General features: G+C 41.0%; 1 protein-coding gene across 1 annotated transcript in view; it reads right to left on the bottom strand.

The window, feature by feature from the left end:
• Nucleotides 1-15,748, bottom strand: part of carmil2 (capping protein regulator and myosin 1 linker 2) — an 82,922-nt gene that overhangs the window by 3,313 nt on the left and 63,861 nt on the right. The window contains exons 33-40 of the mRNA XM_084363214.1: nt 14,484-15,387; nt 12,459-12,563; nt 9,175-9,211; nt 8,659-8,727; nt 6,434-6,699; nt 2,979-3,114; nt 1,900-1,989; nt 78-191 (exon numbers count right to left, since the gene is read on the bottom strand). Of these exons, the coding sequence (XP_084219340.1) occupies nt 78-191; nt 1,900-1,989; nt 2,979-3,114; nt 6,434-6,699; nt 8,659-8,727; nt 9,175-9,211; nt 12,459-12,563; nt 14,484-15,387 (1,721 nt within the window). The remainder of the gene's footprint in view (nt 1-77; nt 192-1,899; nt 1,990-2,978; nt 3,115-6,433; nt 6,700-8,658; nt 8,728-9,174; nt 9,212-12,458; nt 12,564-14,483; nt 15,388-15,748) is intronic.

Consider the following 15,748-nt stretch of genomic DNA (forward strand, 5'->3'; position numbering starts at 1 on the left):
AACAAATCCACAAATAAGATGAAGGTAAGAATAAAATAGAAAGTAAGTTATAAGCATGAATGATAGACCTCTCTCACCTGTTTGAGCTTTTTGTGTTTCCTCCCCACAAGATAGATCTTCAGTGCAGGTGGGCAGATCCCCTCTGTTGCCCCGGAAACGGATGGGTGACCTCTGTAACACTGCCTTCAGCTCTAAGACAGGTGAGAGACAACTCATATTTAAGGCTGCATTAATGAGTATTTATATCTACATAAGATAAGTGAAATCTGTCAGTTTGTTTGAGAATTCTTCTGCATTTCAGTGACAGAAAACGTATTAATACGCCTTAAAAGTACTAGGAACTTTGGTTATGAAACAGTCTCAATTTAATACTGATGCCTCTATATGGCCTACATAAGTAAATGAGACCATCAGCAAAATGGTTTATGTATAATTGTTACAATTATTCTTTTAGTTTCCCTGCTTCTTCTGCCTACCTACTCCCAGCTGATCAAAAGGGTCAAACCATCAGTAAAAACTGTTAAAGTGTCAGATGACAGATGAAGCTACAGCAACCCTACAGGAATGTTTTGAGTGTACATACTGGCAAATGTTCAGAGATGCTGCTACTCAGGATAGCAACACCAGTCTTGAGGAAAATACATTATCAGTGACATCATATATCAGCAAATTTGTTGATTATGTGGGAATCACAAAGACAATAAATTAATTCCCCAACCGGGCGGCCTGGTTAAATGGAGAGGTGAGGGCCATGGAGTGACACTCCCACACCGCCGCACCACCCTGTGGTGTTTCGCTACACCACTGGATTTGGTCTGAAAGTACACTAAAGATACGTCGTAGGCAATTGAAAATGTCACAGGCTACAAAAGCAGAAGTGGCTCCATCATGTGTGAGGCCACACTGCTGGATGAGCTGAACACATTTTATGGTCGCTTTGATCTCCTCAGCAAAGACTCAGCTGTGAAATCTACTCCGCCTCCAGAGGACCGTCCCCTGTCAGAAACCACAGCAGATGTGTGATATTCACTCTCAGCAATTCCTGCTGAGAGTGAAATAAATAAGACTGCTGGTTCAGATAATATGCTTGGCCGTGTACTAAAAAACTTTCTTTCAGAGTGGTGCACAGAGAGCAATCTACTGTTCAACTTCAGCAAAATGAAAGAGCTGATTGTTGATTTCAGAAAAAAAGAGGCAAAGACACACCCCCTGAGTAGGTGAACAGTTATAGGTTTCTTGAAGTTACATCACTGAGAATCTATCTTGGTCATCATACATCACCACCCAACTTTTACAGAGGAGCAACAGAAAGCAACCTGACTGGAAACATCACAGACTGGCATGGTTCATCATGGCCTAGGACAGGAAGGCTCCACAGGGGAGGTTTAAAACCGCCCAGAACATCACTGGTACCATCTACAGAACATCAGTGACAACAGTGAAGTGAGATGTCTGCACAGAGTTCAGATCAACCAGGGCTATGGTGTGCTGAGACATATTTCCATGACAGGTTGTCTGCACAAACTCATAGTTCGTGTTAAGTCTGTCTTGGATGGTGATGACATTATGGCTACCAATCAACATCCTCAATTCAGAATACAAATGGACTTTTCACTTCTGGAACCTCACTGTTACTGCTATATCTCTCTTGATTAGTCTTTGTATCTGACTCGGTTGAATCGATTCTTTGTGAACATTTTCCAGACCTGAGCTCTAGAAATGTAGTCAGACTTACCAAGCTTAGATCTGTAGTATTTGTAAATTACTTAATTAACCTCTCACATACTTGTGATTTAATGTAATCTTACTTTGTTTTCATATTCCTTACTACACTGTATTCAGTGTTACCAGTATTTAGTTTGTTTTAAAGTATTCATTAACACTTTGGCAAAGTCTCACCTTGTGTCATGGCTAGAGCATCCTCATGGACGGACACAGCTCTGCGTTGTGGAAGGGGCTTCATGTGTTGGCGTGGCTTAGGAAGACTCTCTGAAAGTATGCAAACCACACATAAGCGCATGCTTTAAACCATCTTTTTGTATCTTTGGCTCCTAAAGTGACAACTAAATTTTAAACTTACTATTTTGATTTTCAATGGTTAATAGATAATGTTGTATAATGTCATGCAGCTCAGCGCATGTCAATCAGGAAGACTATCTTTGTACTCATTCCCCCCTCTCTCTCTCCACTCCTTCTTAAGCAGCTGACTATAGGCATTTTTGTTTTTCCCTCTTTATTCAAACCACAATCTATATCAGCCAATCATGTCACTGCTGTCAATCTCTAAATCTGTTCTTCTCTCTGGTACTGTCAGTTGTCACTTCAGTACAAATTGTGCCTCCCTCCTCCATCTCGTCCACCTTCAGTTCTTTATATCCAGTGCCCAGGTTGAGCTCATCACAATCAACTCCCCATCTCATATAGGTCTTCAGCCATCTCTTCATCAACTACTACCAACAGTGTCTACACTCCATCATATGGTTTCCTGTATTACTCACAGCTTCACCATCTATATATCTATATAATATGACAACATCATGATGTCTAACTACCAATGACTTTCCAGTGACTGAAATACTACTAATCTAATCTATCAATTTCACTAAGTAAATATATCTGCTGTATAAACTAAAAAGAGTGAGCAAGAGAGACAACCGTAGAAGGGACCCTGAAATGATGGATCACATTTATTCCTATTATATAATAACATTGTACATATGTAAATGTAACCAAACCACTGAATGTAACCTTACTATGTACCTTGATTCATTTGACTCTGAAGACAGACATGGGCTGTTTACATGGGGAGGGTACAGACTATTCAGCTGACCATTTCACAGCCACTGATTCTTCCCCTAGAAGCACACCACACTGACTAGACCACACCTAACCTGATTTCTCATAAAAGCTTTACCTTCAATCAGCCCAAACCTAATTTGGATTAGTTATTTGGTTTTGAGAGGATCAGTCAGACTTACCATCGGTCACTGATTGTGCTTTCTCAGAGCGCTCCTGTGTGCTGGGACCCCTCCATGGGGATGGGGCGGGAGGAAGGAGCTCTTTTCGAGGGGATGAAGCTGAGGCAGCACCCCGGGAACCCTCCTGGCTTCCATTCTACGGATTAAGATCAGAGTGGTACTCATTGGGATGTGACACAGACAATGTGATTGCTATGTCATGAATAATATGAACACATGGAAGCAGAGAACAATTGGGCTAATATAGAAATAGGTAGTGTTCTTTAGTGATATTCAGTAGTGTATTTATGAGCTCCACCTCGCTAAAACAAATGCAGTCTCATCCAACAGTCCTGCAACAAATTATATTAATAATGATTCAACTTTATGGCCATATTGGAGGTTGTAGTTTGCACTGCAAAAACATGTTTTTTGTAAGAGGTATTTCTAATATTTAGTCTACCCTCATTGATATAAATTAAAGGGATAACATATTGGAATCAACACCTAGGTTTACCTAGACTGCAAACTGATGCTGTTTTTCCATTACATCTGCCGGCCTGGCTGTACTCGGTTTGACTTGGGCAGCAGGGACTTGCATTCCCACCACAACTGGGCTCCCTGCTTGAAGGCGTGTCTGGACCAATCAAAAGATCACCGCTAATAAAGTGGCTCTGCTAATTCAGTAATTGTATTGACTGTTTATCAGAAATGATATTGTCGGTTGTGGTCAGCTGTTTCAAATTACCCCCAGTGCTAACATCAAGACAGCAGCAGAGCAGGTAGCCTATGATACTAATGCTATGTTGGCTTAGTATTCCGGTGCTCCGAGGTTTATCTTGGGGGATTTTTAATGCCTGTCAACGTGACAGCATACAGTTATCATCATCATCAGCATCAACATCATCATCATCATCATCATCATCATCATCATCATTGGACGTTTCCCACCAGAAGAGCAAACATCTTGGACATGTTATACGGTACTGTAGCATTACCAATGTATTCCTTGCCTGTTCATATATCCCCCACCCAGGTTTGCAGATCACAACATCATCTGACTACTTTCATTTTACAATCAGGAACTTAAACGCTGTAAGCCACAATGCTACAGCGCCCCACAGTGGTCTGAGGATGCCATACACATCTCCAAGGCTCCCTGGCATGCACTGATATGAGTATTTTTTGATGGAGATCTGAATGACAGGGTTGTTGTCATTTTGGATTACATAACCTCTGCATAAGCACCAGCTTTCCAGTTAAAACAGTATTGCAACTCCAAACCTGGGATACCTCCCCAAATAAAACAGAGCCTAAAGGACAAACACAAGGCCTTCAGACTCAAAGACTGGGCCAGCCTCAAAATAGCACACTGAAAGGTAAAGTGAGGTGAGGTAAGGCAAAACTGAATTTCAAGGACAAACTGGAGTCTGAATTTGCCAACATGAACACCAAGCAGGCATTTGAGAAAATGAAAACACTAACTGGGTGTGAATCCAGATGTGCAATAACTGACCCAGAAACCTTTGCAGAAGAACCAGTCGCCTTCACAGAGGAGGAAGTACGGCATCATCTCAGTCGATGCAAGCTGGGCAAGGCACCAGGGCCTGAAGGCATCCCAGCACCCTGTTGCCCTTACATCCATAACAATGAAATGCCTGGAGCAGCTGCTGCTGAACATTATTCTACCAGTTGTCGCCCCACAACTGGATCCCTCCCAATTTGCCTTTAAGGCTATAAGAGGGGCACAGAGGATGCAGTGGCCTGCCTACTTCACTTCCTCCTTCAGCACCTGGACTCCCAAGGTCACTCTGTCAAGAATCTCTTCGTGGACTTAAGCTCTGCTTTCCACACCATCCAGGGGCATCTGATGATCCAGAAGCTACACCAGCTCAACACCACCTCCCATCTGATTCATCTCATTCACAATTTCCTCACTGACAGGCTGCAAGTGGTGCAGGTAGGCACAACTACATCACCTACACTCACTACTAACACCGGAGTGCCGCAGGGTTGTGTGCTGAGCCCATTCCTTTACACACTCCACACCAATGACCGCACCAGCCCATCACCCAATACCACATACCTCAAATACTCAGATGACACAGCCATCCTTGCCCTGCCATTCTGTCCTGGACTACCACAACACCCTTTAGCAAGTGGTGTGTAATATAACCATCTCCACCTCAATGCCATCAAGACAAAGAAGTTAATAATTGGACCCCCCTCACCTTAGAATTCCATTCTCATCAATACCCAAACAGTTGAAATAGTTGACAGTTTCAAATACCTTGGGGTGACACTGGACAATTGCTTCGACCAGCACACCAGCGACGAGCAAAAAATTAAGCCATCAAAGACTATCAATCACCTGAAAACTGAAAGGACTATATGTTCTCCTCCTACTGTTGTGCCAGAGTATCATCCAGCCCACCCTACTGAACTGTTCCACCTGCTTCTTCAACGCTATCTGTTAAAAGCCAGGCAAAACATACACGTATAACATTGACATGTCTACAATACGTGTTGTATCATGTCCTCATTACATGTTTATGACCTGACTTTTATATGCGGAATTCGCGGGGATGGTGAAGTTACAGGCGAGAAAGCTGCCAAGCTAGACACTGTGTTTCAAAATGTATAAGTGTGAAACCACTGGACGTTTGTAAGGAGACCTCGGGACAGTTTGCAGCTGTGTTTGTTGCGACAGAAACTTATATTTTGACAAGAAGCCAGGACATCGGACATTTTACAGATATTTTACACACCAGGAAAGGAGCGCACAGATGGAAGATCCCTGTGGACACTGGACAGAGTGGCTTACTGTGACAAATGTGAGACGGTGTCTGTATGTCAAAGCACAGCTGCAGTGAGGTGACTAGTTTGCATGCCTATGGATATTGACACCTTTTACTCAGATGATTCTCATGCTCGATACTTATCTTTACTGGATACTTGATTCAGGTGAGTACTTGGCTCATCCCCAGTTATTACACAGACACAAAGAACATTGTCATCACTCTTGTGCAAGAAAAAAGGTCCTCTGATGTTAGTACCTCCTGGATTGCACACATTTCTTTGTGACACTATAACTCTGGTTTAAACATTGCTGCCACCTTGTGGCTTGTGGTCACTGTACCCAATGTATTTAATTTACAATACAAACAAATTTAATGTCTCCTTATTTATAATATTCAGCCTTTTTCAACTGCAGGCTTTCCCTTTATGAAAAAGTATGTATTGCTGTATCAGTGAACTAAAGATACAAATCTTACTGTTCTAATTCTTGGTTTCGTGTTTTACATTACAACTCACTTGTTCATGATCTTGGTTTTCTCAGTGTTGTTATACATTTAAAACAAACTTTAGAGGTAAATATTAAAAAATAAATTAGATGACAGCTTTGCCACTGGGTGTAAAGCCTTACATTTGAATTAACTTCCCTGCTGTAATGAAGGACATTTTTGATGTATTACCTGTGCTGTAGTCTCCCCTGGCCTGCCATCATGAGTTTGCAGTCTGAGCTGGACTCTCTCTGCTGAGCTGCTGGAAGGAGGAGCAGAGGAGGGACGTGCTCCTCCTGCAGGAGCAGCTGGGGTGGGGAGAGGAGGCTTGGCAGCGATGGCAGGTTTGGGTGGAAGGTGGCCAATGGGGCGCTCAGGGACAGAGGGCTTTGGGTGAAGTGGAAGGGGAAGGTCTGGCCGGATGCGATCCAGTGCTCTCATAGGATGCCTGGGGTCCGCTGGATACAAAGGGTGAAAGTGAGAGTAAATCACTTGTAGACACTTTGAATGATGCAGTGAGTCCAGGTGGGACAGATGTTCAGGCAGCTGATGACTAAAACACAGAAACCATGGCACGGCAGCAGAGAGCTTTCTGTGTTCTGTCGTCACAGGCCCAGAGCCATCAGGAAGGTTGTGTTATACACACACTGTTACAGCACACCGCTCAGGCCAGGGGCCATGTTGATGATGTCATTGGCTCTTTCCTATGACACACTTGATGTGGTTCTAGTATTTCTAGGACAACAATGTCTTGTAGATAACAGTGGTTAAAAACAACATGACACAGGTTTCCCTGTTAACCATATAATAATAGAAGTGGTACATGTTCTAACAAATTACAGAGCATTATCCAAAAAAGTGTGTCTTTCCTGGGTGCAGCTGATGCAAGGTAAACCACAGTGGGCCAAAAAAAAAAAGATTCAATATTCCAGCGCACACCAGGATTGACACTATTTTATTATCAATTACATTGAACACAACAAGCTGCATGTTTGGCATGTTGCTTCATCAGATTCGCTCTGAGCTTGATTGCCAACAGGTGTATCTTTAAATAAAAGGGAGTGGCCTCCCCTCCCTCATTAATTAGGTATACATCTTACCTCCTGACTGTAATCATGTATCATGAATTTTATATAGTAACCTTTTTGTCTTAATATACACATATATTTTTTCATTAATCAGACTGTATATTTTATAGAAACTCATTGGGTCCGGGGATCTGTGTGCATGCCAATTGAAATACACCACCAATCCAAACACCGTTGTGGACCAGGTAGCCACTCAGCAAGATTGGTGTATTATGGAATTGTATGCATTCTGACATTTGTAATGTACTTTGATGTATAACCCTCTTCTAATATATATTTAACCTTATTTTTCTACCAGTTTTATATGTCTCTATTGAGGAAATTAAAGTACTTTGATATACACCTATCAGCCACAACATTAAAACCACTGACAGGTGATGTGAATAACTGATCATCTCATCACAATGTGATGTTCTGCTGGGAAACCTTGGGTGCTTGCATTCATGTGAATGCCACTTGACTGACGTGGACCAAGTACACCCCCTCATCACAACAACACTAGCAGTGGCCCCCCAGCAGGACAATGTGCCCTGACACACTGCAAACACTGCTCAGGAACAGCTCGGGGAACACAATAAAGAGCCCAAAGTGTGGACCGGGCCTCCAAATTCCCCAGATCTCAATCTGATCGAGCATCTGTAAGACGTGCTGGAGCAGGTCTGATCCATGGAGGCCCCACCCCCATACATACAGGACCCAGAGGATCCACTATAAAACGCCCTGGTGCCAGACACCACAGGACACCCTCAGAGGTCTGAAGTCCATGTCTTGACAGGTCAGAGCTGTTTTGGCTGCACATGGGGAACCTTCACAATGTTATGCAGGTGGTCATAATGTTATGCCTGATTGGTCTATATTTATGATATCCTGTGGAACCGTATGTAGCTATTTGTCCTCTGAAGTATTATAGATGGATCAGCTAGACTTTATACTTTATACTATATGTCATTGTCTCATGTAAAATAATTTTTTCAGTGTATTTGTATTGGGGAATGTGATGTTGCTGGATGCTTGGCTAATTAACACCTGATCAAGAGGCACCTGTTGGCAATCAAGCCCAGGCCGAATCTGATGAAGCAACATGCAAAACGCGTAGTTCACTTCTTGTGTTTTTAATGTAAAAAGTCCACAGTGTGTCTTGCTTATGTGTTTTTAATAGTTTTAGGACAACGATGGAGCTCTATGGCCTAGAACGAGAAGATATATATCAGGCTTATATACACACAATACTTGTTAGTAGGATCAACTCACTGTAGGTTTGACTCTGCACATATTATTATTTCACACATTGATGTTATTTTTATAAATGGGCGTAGATAACATTGATACCTGAGGAAGTGGACATGGTTCTGGGCTTCATGTATGTGGGAGGTGGTTCAGGTTTGTCCAGGATAGCACCTGATGGACAGAGAAAGTAGACAGAAGTGCAGGTGAAGGGCAACTTGTGGGGGTGGGATATGGCAAGGGACGTTTGGGTCTAATGGGACAAGTATATGTAAAATCATTTTCTATGTGGTGTCAATGTCTCTGCTACCAACCTGTTGCAATAAAATGTGTTTACAAAAAAAAAATACAATCAAACACAAACAAAAAAATGGTCTGAATACTAATTTATTTAATTTATTTGAAATGTGACTGATTTACAATTGTTACTCTGTCAACAGAAATAATAACCATGTAGCACGAGTGAAATGACAAACTGTAGCACAAAGACATCTGTCTAAATTTCAAGCTCTTGTAACAACTGTAATAAATCAACAAACTGACATAAAAAAAAGTTCATACATCAAACAAAACAAGTGATGCGACTATGATGGATACTCTTACTCTTATGCTTCTGCTTACCTTCAGAGTTGGCCTTTCTCAGCTCCTCATCTTTATTCTAGAACAGACACATTGGACTATATTAAATGACATTTGATCAACAACTTGGTGTTGTACTTTGTACTGACTTATTGTATGTAACCACCTTATCCTTTTTGCCCAGTCTTCAGTTCTGATACAATTGTACTCACCAAACGATAATTTCACGCCAGTTCACCCAAAATCCAGAACCTTTCCCAGTTCATGTCATGGATTTTCTTGAAAAGAATTCATGTTGAAACGACTATTAAGTTTATGTCACTGTGCAAAATCCTATAGCTGTACTCAAATACTTTTTAAGTTATGCATTTTGAAGTTTGGCCCTCTGAGCTAAATTTCAGCATTTCAGTAATTCTTTGTATGTGTATTGTAAACCTTCATTTAAATAGTTTTAGCTGAATGGTAACAGTAATCAAATTAATAACAGGGAAGTAATTTTTTGTTTTACCACAATGAAGAATCTGTCATTTTCAAAAGTTCATATCTCCACTAATTTTCTTTCAACCATCTTATTTAGTCCTGCATACAAAACTGAGTGCCACAGACTCTGTTAAACATATCATTGGGGCTGAAAAAGCCACTTTTTTAGTTATTTTGACTGTAGATTTTCCCAAGAAGGATTATTCTAATATCATTGAAACTTTAGGATGTGAGGGATGTTTTATCACTCCTTCATTGTTTATGATTTTTTTTAAATTAAATATTAACTTTTTTTTTCTACTTTTCACTGGCTTTAATGTCACATTCAGTTGTTAAATTTCATCCGTAGATATTTGTACTGTTTTGACTTCAAGGTTTTCTATCTGTGTGATACCTATTGAGCCTGTTTTTCATTGGGTTCAGGAAATTTGCAAGTTACATCTTGAAATGGCTTGGTTCATTACATACCAGATTTCATCCTGTTCTGAATGTCTGGACAAAATATTAATCTTAGTTCCTTAGTTCATTACACATATATTATTTCACAATTTCAAAGCCTCTGGTTTTTCTGACATCAACAACCCAGCCACTTTTTCTACACAGGCTATTTTGTGACTATTTTGTGGCTTCTCCCTCTAGGATTTGCCAGTTGAGCAGGGGTCCACAATCTCACTATAAAATCAAACTGCTTACTAATTAAATAAATTATGATTGCCCTTGCAGTTAAATTGCAATTAGCTCAGAGTTTGAAATTGTGAAATAGTATATGCGTATTGTGGGTATTGTATATGTAAGGAATTAAGATTAATATTTTGTCCACACACACAGAACAAGATGACATCATCTAGTACACAACAAACCAAGCCCTTACAAGATATAACTTGCAAATTTCCAGAACCCAATGACAAACAGGCTCAATAAGACAGATAGAAAACATCAGTCGACACAGCACAAATACCTACTGATGAAATAAAACCACTGAATGTGATATTACAGACAGTGAAAAGTAAAAAAAAAAATGCTAATTTAAAAGAAAAATCACAAACGATGAAGGAGTGATATAACATCTTATACATCTTATTATAATATCAACACTTTCATATACTAAAGTTTAATGCATATTAAAATAATCCTTTTTGGGAAAATCTAAAGTCTACCAACCCAAAAAAGTGGGTTTTTCAGCTCCAAAGCTATATTTAACAAAATCTGTGGCAGGACCAAATAACTTATAGATGTGACAGAACTACATTAATACTACACAGAGACAATATTTGGTTGAAAGAAAGTGGAAACTGGTGGATAATTTTTGAAAATGACACATTCTTCGTTCTAGTAAAAAAAAATTACTTCCTGTTATTAATTTGCTTACTGTAAGCATTCAGGTACAACTAACTACATGAAAACATGTTGTCGAGTTTCCTTAAGGTCTCTTGGATGTTTGAAGGGATTGGTGAGGTTTACATACACACATACAAAGAATTACTAAAATGCTGAAATTTAGCTCAGAGGGCCAAACTTCAAAATTCATAACTTAAAAAGTACAGCTATAGGATTTTGCACGGTGACATGAATTTAATAGAGGTGTCAACATGATTTTTTTTCAAGAAAATCCCCAACATGAACTAGGAGGCCTAGGTGAGTTGGCATTGAATGACCCCAAACTAAACTGCTGAGATCTACAACACTACACTACAACGGAGCCCAACAGGTGAACATGAGCAGTTAGATAATCAAACAGGTTGAAAAAAACAACAGTTTATTCAGATTATCTAAACAACTGAAAGCTAACTAAAAGACAGTGCACCTCTAATCTTGGGAATAAACTTTTATGACTCAAGAAAACTGTGTGTCCAAGTAAATTTGTTAAACCTGTTGGTTAGTTTCCAAACTGTATGATGGTCTGACAGTTTATGTTTTTGACTTTTTTTTTTTTATGACATCGCTGTGTTAACAGGCATTAACTTGGTGAGTATGGTGTCATTACTGATATGCATGATGAATACAACTTTAAAAATAAGACCCAAGTTTCAATAAAGCAGAATTATTCTTTATTGTGTGAAAAGCCCCCTGAGTCCCCTCCATGACCCCCAGCATGTTACAACTTGACCTATGGCTCTTTCTAAAGTGACTCACCTTGGCCCTCTCAGTTCATGTCATGGTCTTTTTTTGAAAAAAAATTAAATAAAACTAAAAAAAAAATAATGTAAAAGAAAAGAAAAGAAAAGAAAATGCATGACGGCACCATTAATACTGTTAAATGAAAATGTAAATAATTAATGTTTTTTGAAAATGTAAATTTGAAATGGGTTATAAGATTTTGCTAGGTCCCATGAATTTTGAAGTTTGAATTAAGTTTTTACATGATTATTTTGAGAAAGTCTATTACATGAACTGAGAAAATGTCTGAATTCTGGGTGAGTTGGTTTGGAATGACCCCTGGCCAAAACGAAATAAGATTGAAATCAAGCAACCATTCACAGACACATTTGCACTGATCATAATATAAAATATCCAAGAATGTGTTTTTACACACAGGCAGCACACAAAAGTAGTCCCATCAAACACAAAATACAGTATGCTGAGGGGTCAGTCCCAGAGCCTCTCATCATTATGTGTGTGCATTATAGTAACACCCCTGTAGTTAAATGTACACAATATGAATTCAATGAGAACTGGCCAAAAACTCTGTCACTATTAACAATAACTACTATTATTGAAGTGCTACATTTTAGACATATATCAAGGAACCTCCACCATCCTCAGGCCCCGCCCCCGGCTGATATTACAAATTAACACAAGCAATACTTTTTGAATGATCTCACACCCCACCTCTACTCCCTTCCTACCTGGCTCACCTTGGTGTCAGCAGGTGGAGTTTTGGCCACGCCCATTCTATGTAGCATCACCTGAAGCCTATGCTCGAAACTAGATGTGCTCTCAGATGCATGTTTCTGCAAGACAATACATGAACATTAAGGACAGTTCATGTACGTTCATGCACGCACGCACGCACACACACACACACACACACACACACACACACACACACACACACACACACACACACACACACACACACACACACACACACACACACACACACACACACACACACACACACACACACACACACACAGGGAACACAGGGGCCCTGTCTCCACAACGAGGGCCAAATCTGACTCTACTTCATGTGGAGCTTTTATGCTGCCGTGTCTCAAGTCACTAAAAGCAAGCCAGTAATAAAGGTTGCCTGGGTGATTGGATGAAGAGTCGAAGTGGGGTCTCTGGTGGCAGCGATGGAGGAGAGGATACTGTCCAAGTTGGTTAGCATCCTGAACAATGTCTCCCACCCCCTGCACGACATGCTGGTTGAGAAGAGGAGTGCTCTCAGCTAGATAAACACAGTGGTCTGACCTATCTGACGTTTCTACTGTGCTTGTACTGTGTTGCTTTGCTACTGTCTTTGATATCTACACAACAGCAACATCTCAGACTGGTAGTTTGTCATAAATTCAAGCTGTTTTTTTCTTTAGTCTATGGCAGAACAGGTAAATTAGGTCTCCAACCTACCATTAATGAAAGTGTTGTCATTCCGAATTCAGGTTACTGGGAACAAATTTGTTGTCAAAGTTTTAACTATCTTACTTCAGCTAATGAAAATGGGTGCCAAAACAAATATGTTTGTATTTATATTATCTGTCTATCAGTGTGAATGTTGAATTGTTAAAAAATGGAAGCTGGTGCAGCATTCTTTATTACAGTGGCCAGCTTTTGAAGAATTCAGCAGAGAAGCTCTCTGTTGCTGCTGACAGATGAAATGTACAGATAATACATTAATTACATTAATTTACAGATAAGTCCTTGGCTCTTGTTGAATCTCTTATCTCTCAACCCTGTCTGTCAGTATGGGCAAGAAACTGATAAAGAGTCTGTCAAGTCTACAGTCTAGGCTGTGAGTGCAGTATCTACATTTTTACATGTTGTAGCCCCTTCCCTACAAATAGTTTACTTGACATTAATGATTTGATTAGCAAAAGAAATGCATATAAAGATAATATTATATATTAAATATATTATATATCTATAATATTGCTGCAATCATTATTTCATGCATCAGGTCTGCATTATAACACAGTGCAGGTAATCACAGAGGTTTAAATATGCCAGACTAATCAGAGTGACCAGGTTTCTCTCCCCACACTTATGCCAACTGACATTCTGCATGTATGATATTTAGATTTCAAAATAAAAGCTGGTACTCAAATTATAGAGAAGAGCACTAATCAAGCAAAATAAGGGAAATCATCTGTGTTGGTGTACTATATGTGTGCAGGCTCTGTAAGCTATCATTAATAAAATAGACAGATAAATCAGGCAGTCTGGGGCGATGTTGTAATACTGAGAGACAGTCAAGGGAAACTGTGCACACAAGGCCTCATTTGAAGCCAACTGAATAACTAGTATAAGGCCTGATGCCTGAAACTGTGTTGTTGCTGCATTTTGTGTGTTTAACACAATTACAGCAGAACTAGCTCAGCTAGTGTTAGCTTTGTTGTTGAAGCCCTCACTGGTATGATCATGTGTGTTGCTGCTGAGTGTACATTTACTTGATAGACATGCCCTGAGGAGAAGAAAAAGAAAAAGAAATGGTAAAACTGCAGGAAATGTATTTGCTTGTAACTTTGATTATCACCCAGCATTTAGCTAACACCATACAAATCCTGTCTCAAAAGGCCTTTTTCTCAGCAGTCTTTAAGAATTTACATTTCGAGCTGTTTGGTGTTTGTTGGTGTTTCATTCTCAACATGGACCATCCCTTCTCCTACTAGACAAGCTGACTGTGTGTGTGTTCAGTGTATTGTCAGACTGACCTTACTGTGTGTGTCATCCTTGTCTTCAGGCTCTAATCCTGTCAGCAGTATGAGACTCTGGCTCTTGCCCTCCCTCAGTGACCTCTTGGTCACCATTAGTCTCCTCTCTCCATATGGAGTCCCTCCCAACTTCATCTCCTTCACCAGCATCTCGCTCCGCTCCTGGTCAGTCAGAGGGGAAGTGACCACAGGACTGGGGGTGCGACCTGGCAAGACAGGAACTACCTCTTCTTCCAGGTTGGAAAGCGTAGCAGTGGTGAGGTCAGGGCTTGTAGCGATGGTGGGGTAAGAGGGAGTGATCTCACTGGGAGGCGTCATCGTGGTTGATGTCTTGGCAGGCACCATCGTTCCCCTTGCATCGCCTGCAAGATGGTGGCTGGTGGCAACGGTTCCTTCTGTGGTGGCGGCATCATTAGAAACGTTAGCATCTTCCACTGACCTTGCCCCTCTCCCCTTCTCTCTCTCCTTGTCCCTCTCCCTCTCTCTCTCCCTTTCTTTGGCCTCGCGGAGGGGTCGAATGAGGTCTGCAATGGAGGTTCTTTTGACCTTCACCCCCTCTCCTCCTACCTCTCCCCCTCCTGCCTTGGGGACTCGGCTGGCTCGAGCTCTCTTGAAGGCGAAGAAGTCGCCAAATTTTTTCTTGATGTTTTTGGTGGGAAGTGTGGTGGTGGTGGTGGTGGTGACAGAAGAGGGGGCGGGAGGAGTGGAGGATATAGAGAGGGGTGGTACACCAGTGGATGTCAAGGATGTGTCAGTTGATGGGACAGAGGGGGAGGTGACAGTGGTGGTGGTAGAGGAAGTGATATTGTCAGACGAAGAGGAAAAGAGGGTTGAGGCTGGGGGGGTGGAGCTTGACTCTGAGGGAGTGGCTTGGGCAGGGTTTGACTCCTCCCACCGGCCTTTTCTGCAGCAGGGAGACAGCAGAAAGAGCAACAGACAAGAAGAGACACTCAGTACTACAACTACTGCTACAGGACTCAGACACATGCTAAGTTCAGGTAAACAACAAGAAAGGTCATGCAGACAGCACACAGAGCACAAACGGCTCTCAGTGATTACTACTTTTTGCTCCACTACAAGCAAGGCCTCGCTTTGTCAGTCTGTTAATCTGGTCAACATGTTAGTCAAGAGAAAGATATCTAGATGACTGCTGGCCAGATTACCATGAAATATGGCCTTACTAACTAAAAGCATATGGCCATGATATATGCAGAGCTTATTACCGCTAACTGCTGCTCACTATAGTTACTCTTGCTGTCTTTGGC

This window comes from Pagrus pagrus (assembly GCF_965226575.1).
Source record: "Pagrus pagrus genome assembly, chromosome: 10".
Lineage (NCBI taxonomy): Eukaryota > Metazoa > Chordata > Actinopteri > Spariformes > Sparidae > Pagrus > Pagrus pagrus.